General features: G+C 37.2%; 1 protein-coding gene across 4 annotated transcripts in view; it reads left to right on the plus strand.

Moving 5' to 3' along the window:
* Nucleotides 1-20,523, plus strand: part of Tlk2 (tousled like kinase 2) — a 124,434-nt gene that overhangs the window by 39,710 nt on the left and 64,201 nt on the right. For 3 of the 4 annotated variants that reach the window (XM_020179954.2, XM_074045358.1, XM_074045359.1), the window contains exons 3-7: nt 4,905-4,976; nt 5,917-5,986; nt 6,927-6,970; nt 7,689-7,784; nt 17,029-17,196. In XM_020179954.2, the coding sequence (XP_020035543.2) occupies nt 4,905-4,976; nt 5,917-5,986; nt 6,927-6,970; nt 7,689-7,784; nt 17,029-17,196 (450 nt within the window). The remainder of the gene's footprint in view (nt 1-4,904; nt 4,977-5,916; nt 5,987-6,926; nt 6,971-7,688; nt 7,785-17,028; nt 17,197-20,523) is intronic. The other variant, XM_020179964.2, reaches the window with a different exon arrangement.

Here is a 20,523-nt window from a genome sequence, read left to right on the forward strand (position 1 = left end):
GGAATGCAAATTAATGCTAACACTAAACCAGTGACTTTTTAAACAGCCTTATTGAGATATAATTCACATTCCATACTACAGTTCATCCATTTAAAATACGTAATTCACTGGCTTTTTAGTATGTTCCCAGATAAGTACACCATCAGCACAGTTTTAGAACATTTTTATCACCCAAAGAAGAAATGTCATGTCTATTAGCTTTCACTGCTGTCAAGCCTCTACTGCCCTCCTTAGCTCTAAGCAATCACTAATTTTTTTTTTCTGTGTGTCCTAGACATCCCTATTCTAGATTTTCATAGGAATGGAGACATTTGGTATATGATTACTTTTACTTTAGCAAAATGTTTTCAAGGTTCGTGTCCATGGTATCACGTATTAGTACTGATCTAATTGTTTTTATGATTGAATAAAGCTCCCATTTCATGGATATACCATATTTAGTTAATCCTTGTTTGGTTGACAGACATTTAGGTTGTTTCTTGTAGCTTTTGTGACTAATGTTGCTGTATGCATTTGAGTCCACATTTTTGTGTATGTATTCACTTCTATTGGGCATATACATAGAAGTGAAAATTTTGAATCAAATAGTAGTTTTGTTTTATTGTTTGAGGAACTGCCTCATTGTTTCTGAACGTGGCTGCACTGTTTTACATTCCCAGCAGTGGTGTGTGAGGATTCCAGCTTTCCTGCATTTTTGCCATTATTTCTTATTCTCTGTCCCTCCTCCCTTGGTACTGGGGTTTGAACTCAGAGCTTCATGCTGTACTTTACCACTTGAGCCATGCCTCCAGTCTTTTTTGATTCTAGCCATTCTAGTGGGTTTGATGTTTAATGATGTTGAACAGCTCTTCATGTGCTTATTGACCATTTGTTTATTGTCTTTGAGAAATGTCTGTTCAGATTTTTTGCCTCATTTTCAGGTGGGTGTTCTCGTTCTCTCTCCCTCTCTGTCTCTGTCTCTGTCTCTCTCCCTCCTTCCCTCCTTCCCTCCTCCTCCTCCTCCTCCTCCCCCTACCCCCCCTTCTCTGTATGTCTTTCACATACATGGTTTTGCCATGTGGTCCAGGCTGGCCTCAATCCTGCCTCATCCTCCCATAGTGCTGTGATTACAGACTTCTCTTGTTTTATTATTGTAAGAGTTCTTTAAATGGCATACAAGTTCCTTATCAGATATGTAGGTTTGCAAATATTTTCTCCCCATTTTTTAGGTTGTCTTTTCATTTTATTGATAGTGTTCTTTTTGAAGAATGAACTTTTTTTAATTTTTAAAAGTTTCATTAAAATTTTTTTTTGCTTTTTGCTGGATGCTGGTGGCTATGCCTGTAATCCTAGCTACTCAGGAGGCAGAGATTAGGAGGTTTGAAGCCAGTCCCGGGCAAATAGTGTGCAAGACCCTATCTTGAAAAAACCCATCACAAAAAAAGGGTTGATGGAGTGGCTTAAGGTGTTGGCCTTAGGTTCAAATCCCAGTACTGTAAGAAAAAAAGAAAAAAATTTTTGCTTTTCTTGTTGAGTTTTTGTGTCATATCTAAGAAATCTTGCCTCATCCAAGTTGATACAAGACTTATGACTGGGGGCATGCATGGCTCAAGTGGTAGAGCCCTGAGTTCTTTTCAGTATTGTTTCCTTCTCAGCATTATATAGTTCTATCCATTATTTAAGTATTTGATTCCTTTTGAGTTAATTTTTATATCTGGTGTGAAGTAAAAGTCCATCTTCATTGTTTTGTTTATGGATAGCCAGTTGTCCTGTTGCCATTTGCTGAAAAGACTTTTTTCCTCATTGGTATTAGCATCATTGTCAAAAATCGTTTAGTCACATTTATGGATTTATCTCTGGACTCTCAATTCTGGTTCACTGATCTGTTGTTATACCAATACTGAACTTTATTACTGTTGCTTTGTAGCAAGTCTGAGGTCAAGGAATGTTCTTTTTCAGGTTTGTTTTTTTCTATTCTGGTCCCTTGCAATTCCATATGCATTTTGTTTAGTTATTTATTTACTGGGTTTTTAATTGAGGCCCTCATGCTTGCTGGACAGGCACTCTGCCACTTGAGCTGTGTTCCCATCCCTTTTTCTGTGGTTATTTTTGAGAGTCTTGTTTTTATTCCTGAGCAGGTCTGAACCACATCCTTTTGATCTCTGCCTCCCAAGTAGCTAGGATTACAGGCTTGAGCCACTGTGCTTGGCTAATTTCTACAAATCAGCTGGTATTCTGAGAGGGGTGCTATTGAACATTAGTTACGTGGGTACTGTCATCACAGCAGTGTTAACTACTCCTTTGATCCATGAACCCAGGATATATATATATATTTTTTTTTCGTGGTGGGATGGGGAAGAGGTTGGTACTTTTTTTTTTTTTTGGAAATTTATTGGCAGCCCTAGGAAGAGCTAGACTGGGGCACAGGCTTATGGATTTGAGACCCTGCTTTCTATATATTGGGAAAACTTCAGAGGAAACAAGACCTGCTTGGCGAGCAAGGAGGGGGCCAAGACCCCAGGAACTCCATTCTTTCCAGTCGAGCCCCACAGGGCCGAGTCTTCCACGACCTGGCTTGGTCTGCAGTCTGGGGGATGTGGGGTTGCTGGTGCCCAGCCTCCCACACAGGACTGTGGGCAGAGTGTTTGTGGGGGAGTGGTTGTGGACAGGAAAGAAGGAGGGCCTCCGGACGCTGAGTTGCCGTACTCACTATTTCTCGGTTCATGGTTTCAGGGTGTCCCCATGGCCTCCCTGCGCCACTGCACAGAACCTTCTGAGGTAGCAACTAGCAGCACACACCAAGATACTGTCATGTGAACTCAGAGCCTGGTGCTGACTAGGCAGATGCTCTGCCCCTTGAACCTCACCCCCAGCAGCATGGGATAGTTTGTATTTACAGATTTAAAAGTTATCCAGACCCATGGCTCATGCCTTTCACCTAGCTACTTGGGGAGCTGAGATCAGAAAGATCAAGGTTCGAGACCAGATTAGGCACAGTTTGTAAGACCCCTATCTTAACCATTAGTTGGACACGGTACCTATGCCTGCCATTCTCTACCCCTGCCCTCCATGGGTTTCAGATTCAGGACCTCGTTCTTAAAAAGCAGGCACTCCAGTCCATCACTTGAGCCTCACCTCCAGCCCCTTTTGTTTTAGTTATGTTTTGAGATCTGGTCTCTCTTTATGCCTGGACTGGCGTGGACTTCTATCTTCCTATTTGTGCTTCTCTCGTGGCTGGGATGACAGGCATGCACCAATACATCCAGCTATTGCTTGCGATTGTTGGGGGGGTCTCACAAACTTTTGCCTAGGCTGGCCTTGAACTGAGATTCTCTAATCTCTGCCACTTGAGTTTGAGCCACTGCACCAGGCCAAGCTCCCTGCCTTTGATGATACCTGAGACAGCCTCATTGATGTGTGAGGGGTGGGGGCAGGATGAGGAATTCTGAAGTCTTGGGCTTGGATCTGATAGAAGAGGAAGCCCTATGTTCTTGGTTGCAGCATTTTGGAGCCAGGTTTGGAGGGAATACCACCTTTCTGAATTTCTTGATTACTATTTACCTTTAGGACCATTTCCAGAGGTTTTCAGTGCTTGTCATTTTTTAAATAAGTTCCACCAGTTTCACTGAGAAGGCCAGTGGAGCTGATGCTGTTATACAGAGTCAATCTTAGGTAAACTTTATTGTTGTTCTTTGTCTGGGTTTTCTTTTGAAACTGAAGTCTGGCCAAGTAACCCAGACTGGCTTCAAACTTGCTGTCCTCAACTGAGGCAGGCCTCAGCTTCCCTAGTGCTGGAGTGTAACTTTGCAGTCATGCCTCTGTAAGATTTGACTTAGAAAAGCACTTCCTTTATTGTGGTCCCTGATACCTGTCATAAAGAACCATTAGCATAGTCTTTAACATAACTTCCAGATACTGCTTTTATGATACACAAGGCTGGAAGAATTATTTCCCATGTTTATTCCTTAAAGAATAACTTAAGAATATGTGAAAGCACTCTAGAAGGGAAAAGACTGCACATGAGTACAATTTATAAAGCAAATGAAAGCAGTAATACGATGAAGAAAATACTAATATCACAAGATTAAGGATGAGGGGATTCCCTCAGCCTCCTAGTTTCCATGCAAAATCACAGGTACTTGAGATCCACATGTGAAAAACATTCCAAGGTGTTTGACAACAAGGAGCTGAGCTTTACAAGGTGAAAGTTTTAGTAAGAATTTTAGTATAACAGGATAAAGTAGGGAAAAAAAATGATGAACATTTCCTGCTCTCCACATAGCAAGTGAGAGTAAAGATGTAAAATGATGGTTCTTATCTGTGACCTTTATAAGCTGGGAGAGTACACATGGTCATGTGGTCTTACAGCATTCCCTGCACCCCAGCCATTAGACAGTGGTTCTAGGTGGCTAAGATGGGTGCTGTTTCTTATTTTAAAACATGGAGATGTGATCTTGCCCACCGAAAGGACAATAGGTGAGTTTAAGACTTTCCTTTGCCAGATTTTTGTCTAACCATTCCATTAGTGTTTAACCATTAATTTATAGCTTCTTAACTTCTCAAAGGAGAAGGCAGATGATGCAGGTAGCCCCTTTTTGTCTTCTGTTCTTTTAATACCTAAAAGGTAGAGGAGCTAAGCTACTTGACTGGTTCTAATGTCTGTGTCTGACCCTTTTAATATTTTTTAGAATAATAAATATAATTTCCCTGTTTCCTCATTTATCTAACCTGCCTCAGAAATAGCTAGAGAATTTTGACATTAAGGACACAGTACTGTAGCTGAGTTCTTTTCAAGTTTGTTTGGAGTTACTTCTTGCTTGGCTTCTCTGACCTGACTTGGACATCAGAATCAGTAGGCTTCTTTCTCAGTTTTGCTATCATTTTAAATTAAAATGTCTTTTGATTCTTAAAATTTTTCTTTCCAGGGGCCACTCAATAGTGAGTCTTCCAATCAGAGCTTGTGCAGTGTGGGGTCTTTGAGTGATAAAGAAGTAGAGGTAAGTGCTGTGTATTTCTACACTTTTAGTCTGGATTAAAAGTTAGCACGCGTATACCTCCAGGGGCACTACTAGTCTGTGAATGGCTCTCCTTTGAGTTGTATGCTGTTTATATCTGTACAGCCATCATGTCCCAGTGGGTTTTTATTATTATAATCATATATAGGACTCATCTTTTATTGGGGAGGGGCATAGTTGCCATTAGTAATGGTCAGAGATTTGTAGTTGTAGCTGAATTAGGTTAAGCATCCTTGAATTTTAACAGATGTCAGTATGTCAGCAGAGTAGGTCATTGGTCATTTAGTAATAGTTTGAAGAATTTTTTTTTTTTGGGGGGGTGGTTGGTGGTTCAGGGGATTGAATTCAAGGCCTTGCCTAAGCACTGTACCACTTGAGCCATGCCCCCATTTGCTTTTTTAAGTTTGTTTTTTAGCTAGAGTCTCTGACTTTTGCTTGGCTGGGCTTCAGACTACTATACTCCTCTACCTTCTACTTGCTGGGATCACGATGTAGCTCAGGCTGGCCTCAAACTTGCCTCAGCCTCCCAAGTGTTGGGATCGTAGGCCTGCATCACCATGCCCAGAAAAATATCTTATTTAACTTTGTGGCAACTCTTTATTTACAGATCAATAAATTGAAGGTGTGATATTTTAAACAATTTTCCAAAATTACATAGAAGGTTTGGTTCTAGACTCTGTATTTTTTCTTTTTGGCGGTACTGAGGTTTGAACTCACACTTGCTAGTTGGCATTCTGCCACTCTCTCAGCCCTGTATTTTTTCTTTTTCTCTGTCCTAAGAGCAGGACACTGATGGTGCCTGTGCTAGCATCTCTCTCTGTCTCTCTCTCTCTCAATATATTTGATATTTTGCACATGCTCTATTTTCCTACTTTGAAAAATTTACCAAAATACTAACCGTGATGTATGTGGTATTTAACAGACTCCTGAGAAAAAGCAGAATGACCAGCGAAATCGGAAAAGAAAAGCTGAACCATATGAAACTAGCCAAGGTAGTAATAATTTCTCATCAATGAAAGTTCTGAATTCTTACCTACCTAGAATTGTTGAACTCACAGTAAATAATTACTTTGTATACAGGGGTTCCTAATGGAGAAGGCTTGTATTATTTAAGGGAATATCAGGCTATTTATTACAGACTTGCCATTTGATATACACCTAACAAAATACTGTCGGTTCTTTGGGGACTCTGGTTTTCCCTTTTGTACTTTAATGGTCTTACCAGGTTTTTCTCCAAAGCAAACAGAAACTATATGGAAAAGAGAGTACATTGTAGTCTTAACTATGGCTTAGATAAGATCAGTTTATTAGTAGTGGTAGCCAGAAATGGTTTCATTTATATTGCTGTTGTTACATGGCAATTATTTAATTGAACATCAGCCCACTGGAATAAATCTATAAAGATGATGGTTATAATGTCAAATATATACTCAAAGAAAGAATAAATGGCTTGGCATTTTTCCCCTTCTGTTCTAAGGAATGAAGTCCCAATTTTTTACATTATTCTATCTTAGAAAATTTATAGATAACTCATTCAGTCTTTTGGAAGGAAAATTCTCTCAGTGTGACATAGTCATATAAAGTTTTGTTTGACATAGAATTAACTCTTTATTTATGATGTGGATTATAGATGAGTTTTATTTTGTTTCCCAGCTTCGGCATATATTTTGTTAGTGTATCTGTAAAAGAAAGATTATTGAATCTTAAAACAAGCTTTGAAGAATTCTTCCTTTCACTGTTTGTTTAGTCACTGATTATATGGAGGAAGCAGTCTGTTCTTAAGAGTATAGGTGTTTTGGCTCATTTGTTGAAAGTAAAGCCAACACTTGAGTTTATAGCAATATATGCAGTTACTGAATATATAATATTTTTCGGTGATGATGGTTTACATGTGTGTTGGAAAAACTGTACTTACTTTGGTTTCATTTCCAGGAAAAGGCACTCCTAGGGGACATAAAATTAGTGATTACTTTGAGGTAAGTTAAATTTTGGGGGAAAAAAATCTGCAGTGAATTTTTTAAAACTTAAAATCCTTGTGTTAATTTAAGGTATTAGAAAACAATATTTTGCCTATACTGTGATTTCCCCCTTTTTCTTCCCATCTTCATCAACTTAATGAGGCCTCATCTCTTAATAAGAGGAAAGTGCTGCTGACTTGCTAAATTTAAATTTGTTTATTACGTGTCTTGTCTGTGATGATATAAGAATTCACACGAGGTGTTTTTTTCTCTTGGCCAGACTAGGCTTTGTGTCTTTCAAAGATTAAGGTGCAATGCTCTTCTTTTATCCTCTTCACTTAGTGCAGAGGAACATGTATTGAGCTCAGTGACCCATTGTTAATAGTTGTTAAAGACAGCTAACACCACTATACCACTGTATCTGCTTTGTGTATTTTGAGATAAAAAGGCAAAACATTCTTCTTTCATGTCCTTTCAAAACCATGTGTACTTTCAGCTTTCTGCTCATGTTTTCTGTGTATCTTGGTACATTTCTGTGGGAGCTTGTTCTTTAAAATCTCATTGAAAAGATAGTAGAATTTGGCTTACATGGCATTTTTTGCTCTAGAATCAAAGATGTACTGAATTAAAAGGGCCATGTATAATTAAGACCTGTTTGTGTATTAATCTTTTACTCTCCTTATCTGAAGCATAGTACTGTTTGAATTATTCATATCCATTTTTCCCTGTTGGCCAGTTTGCTGGGGGAAGCGGGCCAGGAACCAGCCCTGGCAGAAGTGTTCCACCAGTTGCACGATCCTCACCGCAACATTCCTTATCCAATCCCTTACCGGTAAGCATTCACCTGGAGAAATTTGGCACCTGTTATAGGAGACCAGAAGCCCAGGAACACTCAAGCATTTTCTCTTCCTTTAATTACTCATGGGGAATGAGGCTTGAGGGAGAAAACTTTATAGTATTGCCTGTGAATTACTTACTTAGTTTCAAATCTGTAGCAGCAAGCGAACTTTGTACAAGAGCTAACCCTGTTCTGTCAGTATAATGAAATGTCTCTGAGCCTGTGTAGCTCAGTAGTATTTGCCAAATGTATACATTTCTATAGCTTATTTTTTTCCTTTTTAAAATTTGGTTAGCTCCTGGTATTCAAATTACCTCCAGGGCTTACTCAGTTATGGAGTAGAAAAGCTAATTCTCTATACATTTGAGATTGGTTTGTTTCTAGTCTTTAAGTGAGATCTCCAGGTTTTAAAACTAGGGGCAGTTATGCCTCTTGGGACATTTGTCAATATTTGGAGTGATTTTGATTGTCACAAGTAGGAAATGAAGGGATGGGTGCGATAGGCATCTTCTGGGCAGAGGCCAATGATGCTGGTTAAACATCCTACAATTAGGGCAGTCCTCTTACAACAAAGAATTACCTGATTCAGTTGTCAGAATGCTGAGGCTGATAATTCCTGAGCTAGCCAGTGCCAGATTTGTGTTAATTTGCTCCAGGACCTTTGAATAATTTGTTGATACAAATCCAGACCTCTACACTGGGTCCTCTGTCCCTAACGCCATAGGTATTGCACTGTGCGGGATCTTAAGGATTGAAGTTGACTGCATGGAGAATTTTCATCCTAGATCTCTGTTTGTCTAGGAAAGGCGTTTCTCTTTGGATAATACTGCCCTCTTCCTAAGTGACTTAGGTCTTTGCATTGTTAAAGCATTCTGAAATGTACTTCCGCCACTAGCTCATACAAACATGCATGCATTGGGATGACTATAATTAGTAACAAACTTAGGAAACTACAAGTTAATTTCCAGAGAACCCAGGATTTTTTTAGTATTATTTTTTCCCACTTGCCATACTTTAAAAAATGTTAGTATATATCTGCTCGAGTAAATTGAAGCTTCTTAGGTAACTGTTGAGGAGGTTAGTGTCTCTATTTTCCTAGGGTTTAAACCAGTTAAGTTAAAAAATATTAAATGAGATTACAGATTATTTGGCACAAATACATTTTGTAGACTTTCTTAATATTGTATCACTCTTTTCTTCTTTGAAATCCTGTCTTTTTGTTTTTAATAGTGCCACCATCTATCATGTATCAGTTTAGGTTGACTCTTCCCCAAAGACAAAAGAGATGAAGTCAGTGACCTGTAGACATTTTCTCTCAGCTGTATGACTATGACTAAGCCTCATCATCATTATGCATATACAAGCGTGTGTTAGTATTGAATAGGAACCAGACCTCAGTTTCTTCTGTTGCACCAAACTGTACTGTTGTAGTTGCTGATTTGTGTATATAACACAATTCTCTTTCTCCACTCTCTCACCATCCTGTTTTCGTAAAAAACAATGCAGCTCTGGTTAACTCTAATTCTCTACCTTTTCTTTGTCTGCCTTTAAGCAGCTCACACTCAAGCCAACTGATCTTACTTTATGTTCATGACTATTAGCTCTATATGTATCTCTAACTGCCTACCAGTCCTGCTGTGTTTCTACTTAGTTCCTTTCCTCAATGAAAATTTCATATTTTGGTTAATCTCCTGAAAAACTCCCATAGCACTTCTAATTCAGCTAATGGCCTTGCTTTTTTGTTCTATTGAGAAAGAACCAGTCAGAATGAACTTCTACCTGCTCCTGCACAAGATCTGCCATGCTGCTTGAAATGCTGGGCAGAGACCAGGGATGCTGGTAAACATGCTACAAGCTGGGACAGCACCCTAAAACAGAACTAGTGAACTCAAAATGTTAGTAGTGTCACAGTCGATAATTCCTGAATCACCTGATGCAGATAGGTATCTTTTGTATCAGTATGCATGTATGCCTATTTGAATGAATAAACTTGTTTACCCTTCACTTGAGTTCTGGTCCCCTTGATAATTATGTATCTACTTGATATTTCCACTTATATATCTAATTCATAGCTTGAACTTTAACATCAGAAAAAGAGCTCTTGTTTATCTCTCATAAAAAAAAATTACAAACTGCTTTTCCTGTCGTTTGCCATGTCTTGGTAATGGCAATTTACTCCATCCGGTTTTTCAGATCATGACTCATGCCCCAAAAGTATAATTCATCAGAAAATCTTCCTTTTTCTTTAATATATATTAGAATTTGACCACTTTCTATTTTCCTGGATCTCTGCATTAGCTTCCAGCATAGTCTCCCTGCTTTTGCCCTTATCTTACATAGTCCCAATTTCATAGCCTGGGTGATGGTTAGAAAATTAAGCCTCATCCTGCCACTCCTGTGCTCAAAACTGTTTGGTGACTTCCTTTACCTAACTCCTCACATGGCCTAGTTTCTCCTGTGTGACCTGTGCTCCCATCTGCCTCTGGGCCATGCGAGACAGCCACACAGGCCTCCTTGAGTACTGTGAAGCACTGTATACTGCTTCAGGGCCTTTGTCACACTATTCCCTCTTCCAGAAACATTCTTTTCCAGATATTAGCAATCTCTTTGGCAGGTTGATGCTCAGAAATGACTTTAACTGTTAACTTCAGCAGCATGTACACTAAAATTAGAATAATACAAAGAAGATTTGCATGGCAAATCAGTTCTTAAAAAAAAAAAAATAAATGACTTTAACAGAGTGGGTTCCCTGGCTAGCTTCTCTAAAACAGCACTTTATACCTTCTTACTCTAATCTTATTTTAATTCTTAGTTCTCTCTCTCTCTTTCTCTCTCTCTCTCTCTCTCTCTCACACACACACACACACACACACGCACACACAGACATTTTGATATGTACTTAAATTTTTTTGATTCATATTTACACTTACAGAAGGGTATACATGCAGTATAAATTGACAGTATGAGTTCTCACAGGCTGTACTAGTATAAGAAACCAAGTATTGCCAGCGGTGCAGATATCCCCATTGTGCTTCTTTCCATTCTTAGCCCCCTCTCTGCCACCAGGGTTAGCCACTATCCTGATCTCTAACAGCACAGATACATTTTTCTCTGTTTTGTGTTTTGTGTAAAATAAACCATGTTCCAAGTACTCTGTGTTTGGCTCCCTTCATTCAACATTACTTTTATAAGATTTATCCATATTGTCGTATTCATTGTAGATCATTCATTGCCATTGGTGTTTTGGTATAGCTAATATATTTCATTTAATACTTTGTGTATTCTAGTCTTAAAGATGTAACTAATTCATTGCCCACCTTCCCTACTAGAATATTAATACCATGAGAGAAGGCACTTTGCTGTGTTTTACTCACTGCTGTTTATTACATAAAACTAGTGTTATTTTTTGGTGGTACTGGGGTTTGAATTTAGGTCTTTGCACTTGCTAGGGAGTCATTCTACTATTTGAGCCACACTCTCAGTCTTTTTTGCTTTAATTATGTTCTTTGGATAGGGTTTTGGGGTTTTGCATGGACTTGGACCATGTGATCCTCCTATTTATGCCTTTTGTATAGCTAGGATGACAGCCATGCTCCACCACACACAACTTGTTTGTTGAGATGGGATCTGACTAACTTTTTGCCTGAGCTGGCCTGGAACCATGATCCTCACCATCTCAGCCTCCCGCATAGCTTGAGATGACTGGCACGTGCCACCATGCCTAGCTATTGGTTGAGATGGGGATCTTGCCATCTTTTTGCTCACACTGACCTCACACCAAGATCCTCCTGTTCTCAGCCTCCCAAATTGCGAGGATTATAGTAACTCTTTATTTCTTTGAAGCTCTTTTCTTTGTGGTTCATCCGATATTTAATATATCAGAACCATTCTGTGGTGTAAATATTTCCATTCTTACACCTGCAAATTTTTCTTACCATATTTTCTGTGGATTTCTGGAGCATATCAAGTTAGATTATTTTCTTAATTCAGTCTAAAAATCTTTTTTTTTTTTAACTTACACATTTACTCATCTGCATTTAATAGAATTATCTTTATGTTAGGTTTAGATAGATCATCTTTTAGTGTATTTTCTATGTCCTATGATCATTTTTCTTTCATTTAGATTGATTTTATTTTTGGTTTGTTTAATTAGTTCATATTTTCTTCCAATACCAGTAGCTAGTCCCTCTTTGATGTTTTTCTTAGAAATTACGATATGGAAGATGGGCATCGTATCACCCATTTTGCAATCTTAGCACTAATTTCAGCACTCAGAAAACAGAAGTAGGAGGATCTTTAGTTCTAGATCAGCCTGGGCTATGTAGGGAAACCTTGCTTGTCTCTAAACACAAAACAAAAATTGTCATACGCATATTTAATGACCATAGTTTAGTACCATTTTCAGAATTATCAGATGGTGGCCTCAGAGCACTAATTTATCCTGCGACTAACATGGTGGTGATAGGGGACTTTTTAATTTGCCTTTTAAAAAGTCTCTGAAAGCATTATTGTTTTATGCTACGCTGTTCATTTAGCTTTATGTGCATATTATCTCTTTTCTTTGAACCACTTTCCTACTGCATCTTATACCTTCCACTTAGTACCACTTTCTATCTGCTTGAAGTATTCCTTTAGAATATATCTGTTAGGATTTAACTCCAGATTTATGAAAAAACTATTTTTCTTATTCTTGAAAGTTTTTTCTTTCTGTGTATATGTGTAGATTGACATTTTTTCTTTTAACATAATTGAGTAGTTTATCATTTTTATTTTATGGCTTCCATTTTTGCTATTAAGAAATTAGCTTTAACTTAACCTGTTGTTTCTTTGAGGGTATCTGCTTTTTTCTTGTGACTGCTTTTTTTGGGGGTGGGTGGGTGCTAGGGATAGAACCCAGGGTCGTATGAATGCTAGGCAAGTGCTAAACCACTATGCAATATTGCCAGCCCAAAGATATGTTCTTCCGGGGAGAATTTTTATTTGTTACTTGATTCTTTCTCTAGTGATTTTACCTCTAGATAAAAATCTCTCTTGAGATTTTACCTCTCTGATACTGCTTTACTGAATTTATGGCAAATATTTTGTGTTTTTGTCCACTTATCAAGAAGTGCATGATCTATAATCCCAGCACTCAGGAGGCAAAAGCTAGAGGATCTAGGGTTGCAGGCCAGCCAGGGCTACATAGCAAAAAAGAAAAAGGATGGGGAGTTGGGGGGATTGATTTGGATTGCCCTAACATTTTTTAGCCTCTGACCCCTAGAAACTTACAGCCCCTTGAGGATAGAGGTAATTTTTCTTCTAGTTTACCCTTTCCCTGGCCGCATTACATTGGAGGCTCAGCTTCAAATGGAAAGAGTTTCCTATTGAACCTTCTACCCTGGTGGTCTTTGATTTTGGTTCTTCTTTTTTTATTTTTCTTCTTCTTTTTTTCCCTTGCTTTTTCTTTTTTTGAAATAGGTCTCACTATTTAACCCAATCTGGCCTCAAACTCATGATCCTCCTGCCTCAGTTTCGTGAGTCCTGAGATTATGGGCATTTATCTTCACACTTTGGGCTTTTTTTTTTTTTTAAACTTGTTTTATGCTACTGATTTCCCTTAGATCTTGCCCCGATTCCCTGTCTTTTCTCAAATCTGATGTTTTTAATGACCTTTTAAAATATTTTATCCTATCTTTATAGTTACTTTCCAAGGAAATGTTCACTCAAACATCTTAGCTTGCCATATTTCCAGAAATGCTTTAAAATGTTTTAGTTTTTGGCAGATATTTATTGAATATTTGAGAGCTTTAGTATCGTGGCTTTAGAGATACACATTCACCAGATAGTGAGCAGGCATACTTTGGTGAATTTGTATTCTAAGTATTCAGGGGTGGGAATTTAAGCTCTTATATTAGGTGGGGTTGGGGCATTGTTCTTGAGGAGCACTCTACTCACAGACTCAAAGGCTGAATTCTTTTTTTTGGGGATGAGTTTGTTTGTTTTTGTAACAGGATCTTGCTAGATAGCTGGCCTGGAACTTAAGAATCCTCTTGGTCTTGGCTGTCCAAGTGCTGGTATTATAACATGTGCAACCATGCCTGACTACTTAACTTTTTCATTGTAGAAAATAAGAGTAAAATAAAACCAATCAAAATGATCCAGACAGATGGGTTTAGTCAAGCTGAACATGGGGTTGCATATCTCTAATCTCAGCACTCTGGAGGTTGAGGCAGGAGGATCATGACTTCCAGGCCAGCCCTAGGTTACATAGTGAATCAAAACCAGCCTGGGCTAAATAATGAGACCAACCTGGTCTTTAAAAAAAAAAAAAAAAAAATTAAGTCATTTTTCCTGATAAAGAGGCACCTGAAGATTATAAAAGTTAGAAATTCACAAATCATAAAATAGAAAATCCCCTCCAAACGAACTATTACTAAAGAGTACAGTGGCAAGAGATGTGTAGATCTTTTTTGAATATATATATGTCTATATATTAGTTTCCCTCATTTTAGTTGGATAAATCTACTTAGTCAATATCCTGTAAATATTTGTATTTATAAATAGTACAATAATGAATGCCTTGGAATATACTTATGTTCTTAGGCAGTTTTTCCCTTTAGATAAATTCCTGAATGGTAAGCCCAAGTCAAAGAGTATGCTCATTTTTAAAAGTCATTGCATAAATTGCTTGGTTATTTGCAGTTTGTGATTCCCAGTTTTTATATACCCTACGAATACTGAATTTTATCTTTATAATCTTTGCCAATGAGAGTAATGCCTTGTTTTAACTTTCATTTCTTCACTAGTGGTATTAAGCATCTTTCTCTTCTCTTTTACAGTGCATTTAGGTCTTTTGCCTATTTCTCTCAGAATATTAATTTTTTCTTCCTGTTGAGTAGGAGCACGTTACTAAGATTGCTGACTCATAATTTAAGACCATTTATGATCTCATAACTTTATGTTGACTTTTATCATTCAGAAGTAAAAATATTTAACGTAGTCAAATTGATGAGTTTTTCCTTTATGAATATGGAATTTGTGTTACTCACAAATGCTCCTATATGGTTTATACATACATGCACAAAACACAGATTTGTTTGTTAGGTATTGAACTCAGGGCCTCTTTGTGAGACTGGAGTTTGAACTCAAGGCTTTGCACTTGCAAAACAGGCACTCTGTTGCTTGAGCCACACCTCAGTTCATTTTGTTCCACTAATTTTTGGAGATAGAGTTTCATGAACTATTTGCCTGAGCTGGCCTCAGAGCGATATCTTAATCTCAACTTCTTTAGTAGGTAGGATCACAGGTGTGAGTCATTGGGCTCCCAGCACTAGTTTATATTTTTAATGTCATGTTTTAAGGCTTACACCACTAAAAAGTTATAAAAGCATTTGTTTATGTTTTCTCCTTAAAATATTTATATATGATAAAAGATAGGAATATACATTTCCTAATAATTATTTTTCCTAATACCTTTACAAATATCCTACAATCTTTTAAATAAATTTCTACTCCTGTGTTTAATCACAAATTATGTATTTGTATTGTATTTTGTGGACCATTTCTGAATTCTCTAGTCTGTGACTCTGTAGGGGTTTTTTTCCTTATTATTATTTTTTGTTGCTGCTGTTGTTGTTGTTGTTGTTTTACATGGAGTCTTGTCCAGGCTGGCCTCACTCTTGTAATTCCCTTGCTTTAGTCTCATAAGTGCTGGCGTTAGAGGCATTTGAGAGCTAATATAGTTTTGTAGTATGTTTTGACATATACTCAGGTTTCTGTGGTATTTTTTAGCAAAAATGTATCTGGCTAATTTTCATTATTTTTCCAAGTGAAGCTTAGAAATAGTGATATTCCACCAAAACAATTTCCCAAAAGAGCGTGAGAGAGGAGCTATATTACACTGTAACACTGTGACACTCCCACTTTGGAAGGCAAAAGGCAATATAAACAAATTTTATAAACAATGGTTCTTTAGAGAAATTTGATAATGGTACAACTTGAATTAGTAACATGGCATCAATATTTATTTAATTTAGATCATCTTTTATATTCATCTATGAATCTGTATAGTTTTCTTTACATGTGCCCTTCATATTTCTTAGGTTTACTTACTATTTTACTGGTTTTCTGTTTTGAACCTGCTTTTTCTTCCATTACATGCTCTGATTATATTTAGTTGTTGATGTATAGGAAGGCTATTGACTTTTTGTGTATTTATTTTGTATTTGGTTACCTTAGTGGAGTTTCTTACTGTTACAGTAGTTTTTCAGTTGATTTGCTTGGTTTCCTTTGTGAATATTTATATCATCCAAAAATGACACTTTTTAATATTCTCCAGTGTTTATACTTCATATTTTCTCTGTTATCACATTGGCTAAAATGTGTATAATAGTGTTGAATGTAGCTGAGCATGGTGGCACACACTTGTAATCTCAGCACTTGGGAGGATGGGGACCCCAAGTTTGAGGCTAGCCTGGGTACATTGTGTGACCCATCTCAAAAACAAAAATAAAATTCTAAAAAAATCTAAAAATGGAATGTATTAATGTGTTAGCCATACTGCCTTGTTCCTAACTTTAAAGAAAGGATCTCCAAAATATTTGTTTTTTGGGGAAAATATTCTTGGAGGTATTAAATGTAATACTTCCAATTTTTAAAAAATTGACCACAGTATACAATTTTTTTTGGCATCCAAAGGGATGAATCATGATTCCCCGCCGCCAGTATTAATGAATTACATTATTAGATTTGCTAATGTTTAACCATCGTTACATTTTTAGACTAAACTATACATAATTGTGGTATATTGTTCATTTACTATCCTATGCTCGTTTTGCTTGCATTTATTTTAGATTTTTTTGTATGCAGGGTATAGTATAGTAAGGATAGACTTGAGTGGGAAATAAAGTCTATCTATGAAGAAATATTTCAGTTGTCTTAATTCTTAACTTAATTTGTTGTGTAGGATTGAGAGTATTATGAAGTGGATTCATTCAACACCATAGAGTCATCTGTAAATTCAGAGTTATGTAAATACAAAATAATTAGAATATCATTGCATGGCATTTGAGTGAGTTATTTACTCAGGTTTTTAGATAGGTGATTATCCGGTGATAATGTTATGTTCTTTCTCTATAATTGTTTTCAGAAAAGTTTTTTTTTAAATCATTTATCTTGGATTCTATAACTATATTGTTGCACATTTTGGCAGTATCAGATTGTCCTTCTCATGTAATCTGTGTGTTTTCATGTTTTCCAGCGGCGAGTAGAGCAGTCCCTGTATGGTTTAGATGGCAGTGTTGCAAAGGAAGCCTCAGAGGAGCAGTCTGCTCTGCCAACCCTCATGTCAGTGATGCTAGCAAAACCTCGGCTTGACACAGAGCAGTTAGCACAAAGGGGAGCTGGCCTCTGCTTTACTTTTGTTTCCGTAAGTATAAGGCCAAATTTATTCAGATGCTTGTCTGGAGCTTTTTGATGAAGTTGGATTATTTCAATAGACATTTTTCATTGTATACCACTTCTCAGGGTATTGTGCTTTCACTTCATCTCTGTTAGTTGAAACTCTGGAGACTATTTTGTCGGAGTCTGAGCACACAATGGGAAAGAAAGTATAATTATATGTTGACAAAAAAGTAAAATATAAATTAAATTCCATTACAACCAAAAGGTTGTATGGTTAAAAATAAAAATATCCAAAGTCAGTAACATTTTAATATGTAGGTAGGCATTCTACAGAGGCATTCTTCCTGTGTAATTTGTGGGCTTCCCGCACACTTGCCTTCTTACTCCTTTGGCATATTTAGTATAGTTACGTTTTCCAGATTTGGCTGTCTGTTTGATTCTTTCAGCTTCTTTCTTCCTTTTTAAAGAAACAAGTATTTAAATAATTGACTTCAGGCTGGCAGCCTGGTTCAAGTGGTAGATTCCTGCTTAGCAAGTACGAGGCGCTGAATTCAACCCCAAGGACTGGAGATGGGACACAAGTGGTAGAGCACCTGCTTGGCAAGGGTGACTCCCTGAATTCAGACCCCAGTCCCATGAGGCAGGTGGGAGGGATCAACCCCTAATACTGCTTAAATAAATAAAAGTTTGAGTCCATTTTAATTTGCCAAATTACAATGTGAACTTGAATTAAAAGTTGTTGCCTTTCTTGGTTTCTGTGCCCTACCAAGTACCTGTTTTTGCCAAGGGTGCCACAAAGTAAGAAAAAGCTCCATTGCCCTATTCTTCTGTATTTTAGGGTCCTGTTCTAGGATTGAAATCACCACTGATTGAATTTTTTCCCCTTACTGTTTCACTTTCTCCAGTTATAATTAAAGTTTCCTCTGTAGATTTTTCTGTGAGTCATTAACCCATGCACAGCTGCATTTGGAAAGGCAGTGAAAATTGTGAATTGTCTTATGGAAAGGAAGTAAAAATAATAAAATAATTAGCTGGGTAGGAAATAATTGTGCATTGTTTAGAATACTTTCTTATAGTTATTGTAGCTTTATCTTAAGAAAGAGATAGGACTTCTAAAAAAAAAAAAAACAAAAAACTGTGGAATTGTTGATCCAAGGAATGGGGAAACTTCCTGTGTGAAGACAGTATAGTTTTATACCAGAGTGACAAAGAAAGAAGTATACATAACTTAAAAATGGGAGACTTCCCCAATATAATATTAGGTGGGTCTGAGGGCAATCTAGAACAGTTGCAGTGTTTCTCTGTAGTACAATTTGAGCCACTGTGTATTTATTATTCACTGGTCTTTGTTCAGTCTTCATCTTAGATATAACTTTCCTAGGCAAAACCTTAGATGGTAAGGAGACTATCCTTTTGTCCCTTTTTCCCTTAAAACCTATATCCTTTTCACTTGAGGGGAATTCCCTTTGTTTACCCCACATATATTTACTGAGTGCCAACTATGTGATGGGCACATAGTTAAATACACAGGATTTTTATTAGCAAGAACTTTGTTCCTTGATGTAAAAAGTATGAGCCTGCAAGCTTGGGGTGGGTACATATGAGGACCATGTCCTCAGTCCTATCAGTTTGGGCAGTCAGAGGAGCTGCAGATGTTCTAACTGGGTGGTTCTCTCACAGAGCAGGAAAGAATGATCTTGTATGAAGAAGAAATGTGTAAACAGTGTAAAAACCAAAGGCTAAATGTTTTGATGGAGTTCTGGTTCTCTGTTTCTCAGCAGTTCTTGCCAGGATATAAAATTAATAATATAAAGAAAGGAAAAAAGTAAAAGGGTCACTTTAAATATACAACAAATAATGTTAATCAATAGCTAAAGATAAGCTTTTTTTTTTTTTTTTTAGAAAAATAGGCAAAGTCAGCTTTATGGGAAAGAAAAAGCAAAATAACTAAAAAAAAGCTCAACTTAGGCCATATATAAATGTGAAATAAAACATAATAACACTTGTTTTCTGGGGGTAAGGGGATTTGAACTCAGGGCTTTGCGCTTACTTAATAGGTAGCTGCTCTACCACTTGAGCCATGCCGCCAGCCAAAGATAACATTTTTGACCTATTTAATTGACAAAGATTAATAAATTGGGGCTGGAGGTGTAGGTCAAGTGACAGAGCATGTACCTAGCAAGTGCTAAAACCCTGAGTTCAAACCCTAGTACTGTCAAAAATAAATTTAAAAAATGTAAATGAATAAATTAGATAATTCTCAGTGTAGGTGATTGTTCAGAGATATGCATAGCTTTATACTGAGTAGAAATTAATTGATGTAGTCATTTGGGCAAATTAGTAATATATTTCATGTAATAAGGGTCCAGGAATTCTAGTCCATAAAACTGCGAAGATATTTATTGAGGTATTACTTATAATTGCAAAAGTCTGGAGGCAATTTTCCTCTACCACTGTTCCAAAGGATGTGATTTCCACATGATTAAATTCAGTGATGAGTTCTTGAGCTCATCCAACATGTATCATTAGCTGTAGTTGAGCATTCCCTTCTTTTAGCACATGAGTTTTGGTTAGTTTCTACTCTTTCATGGTTCCTTACTGTCCCATCTCTAAACACTGGAATGTCCTAGGACTTAGACTTCAGATTCCTTGCTACTAATCTCATCTAGTTTCTTTGTTACTAAAATCTATCACCTGTATGCAGAGAACTTCTGAATTTATATCTGTAGTCAGATCTTTGCCCTGAATTCCAGATCTGCATAGTCAGTTGCTTTCATTCATCATCTTTTCCTGTCCAGCAAGCATGTCAGATTTAAAATGTCCGTAACTGAACTCTTCAAATTGTCTCCTAAAACTTGTTTTTCTCTCAGCTTTTCACATCCCATAATTGTCAACTCTTAACCTTCTGTTCCAGGCTAACAATCTGGTATCATTCTTGTCTTTTCTCTGTATTTTACACCAAATTTAAAACCATCAGTAAATCTTACTGATTTTGCCTGATGTTCAGAATTCTACTTAATTATCTTCACTACTGCTGCTCCAATCTAAACCATTGTCTCGCACTGAAATTTTGGTCTTTTAACTGAACTCCTTGCTTCTATCTTTGTTTCTTTGAAATTATTTCTCAACAAAGTACAGTGATCAAATTGAAACACAGTCTAACCATACCACTCTTTTGGTAAGCTCTTCAAAAATGGCTTTGCATGGTTTGTCCTTTCTGTCCCATCTCTTACTAGTCTCCTTTTCTTTCCAGGTTCCATTCATACTGGTGACCTTAATTCAGATACTACCTGCCATGTTTTCACCCCAGGGCCTTTACATTTGCTGTTGTTGTATTACCATTCTTCCCCTA

This window comes from Castor canadensis, chromosome 11 (genome assembly GCF_047511655.1).
Source record: "Castor canadensis chromosome 11, mCasCan1.hap1v2, whole genome shotgun sequence".
Classification (NCBI taxonomy): Eukaryota; Metazoa; Chordata; class Mammalia; order Rodentia; family Castoridae; genus Castor; species Castor canadensis.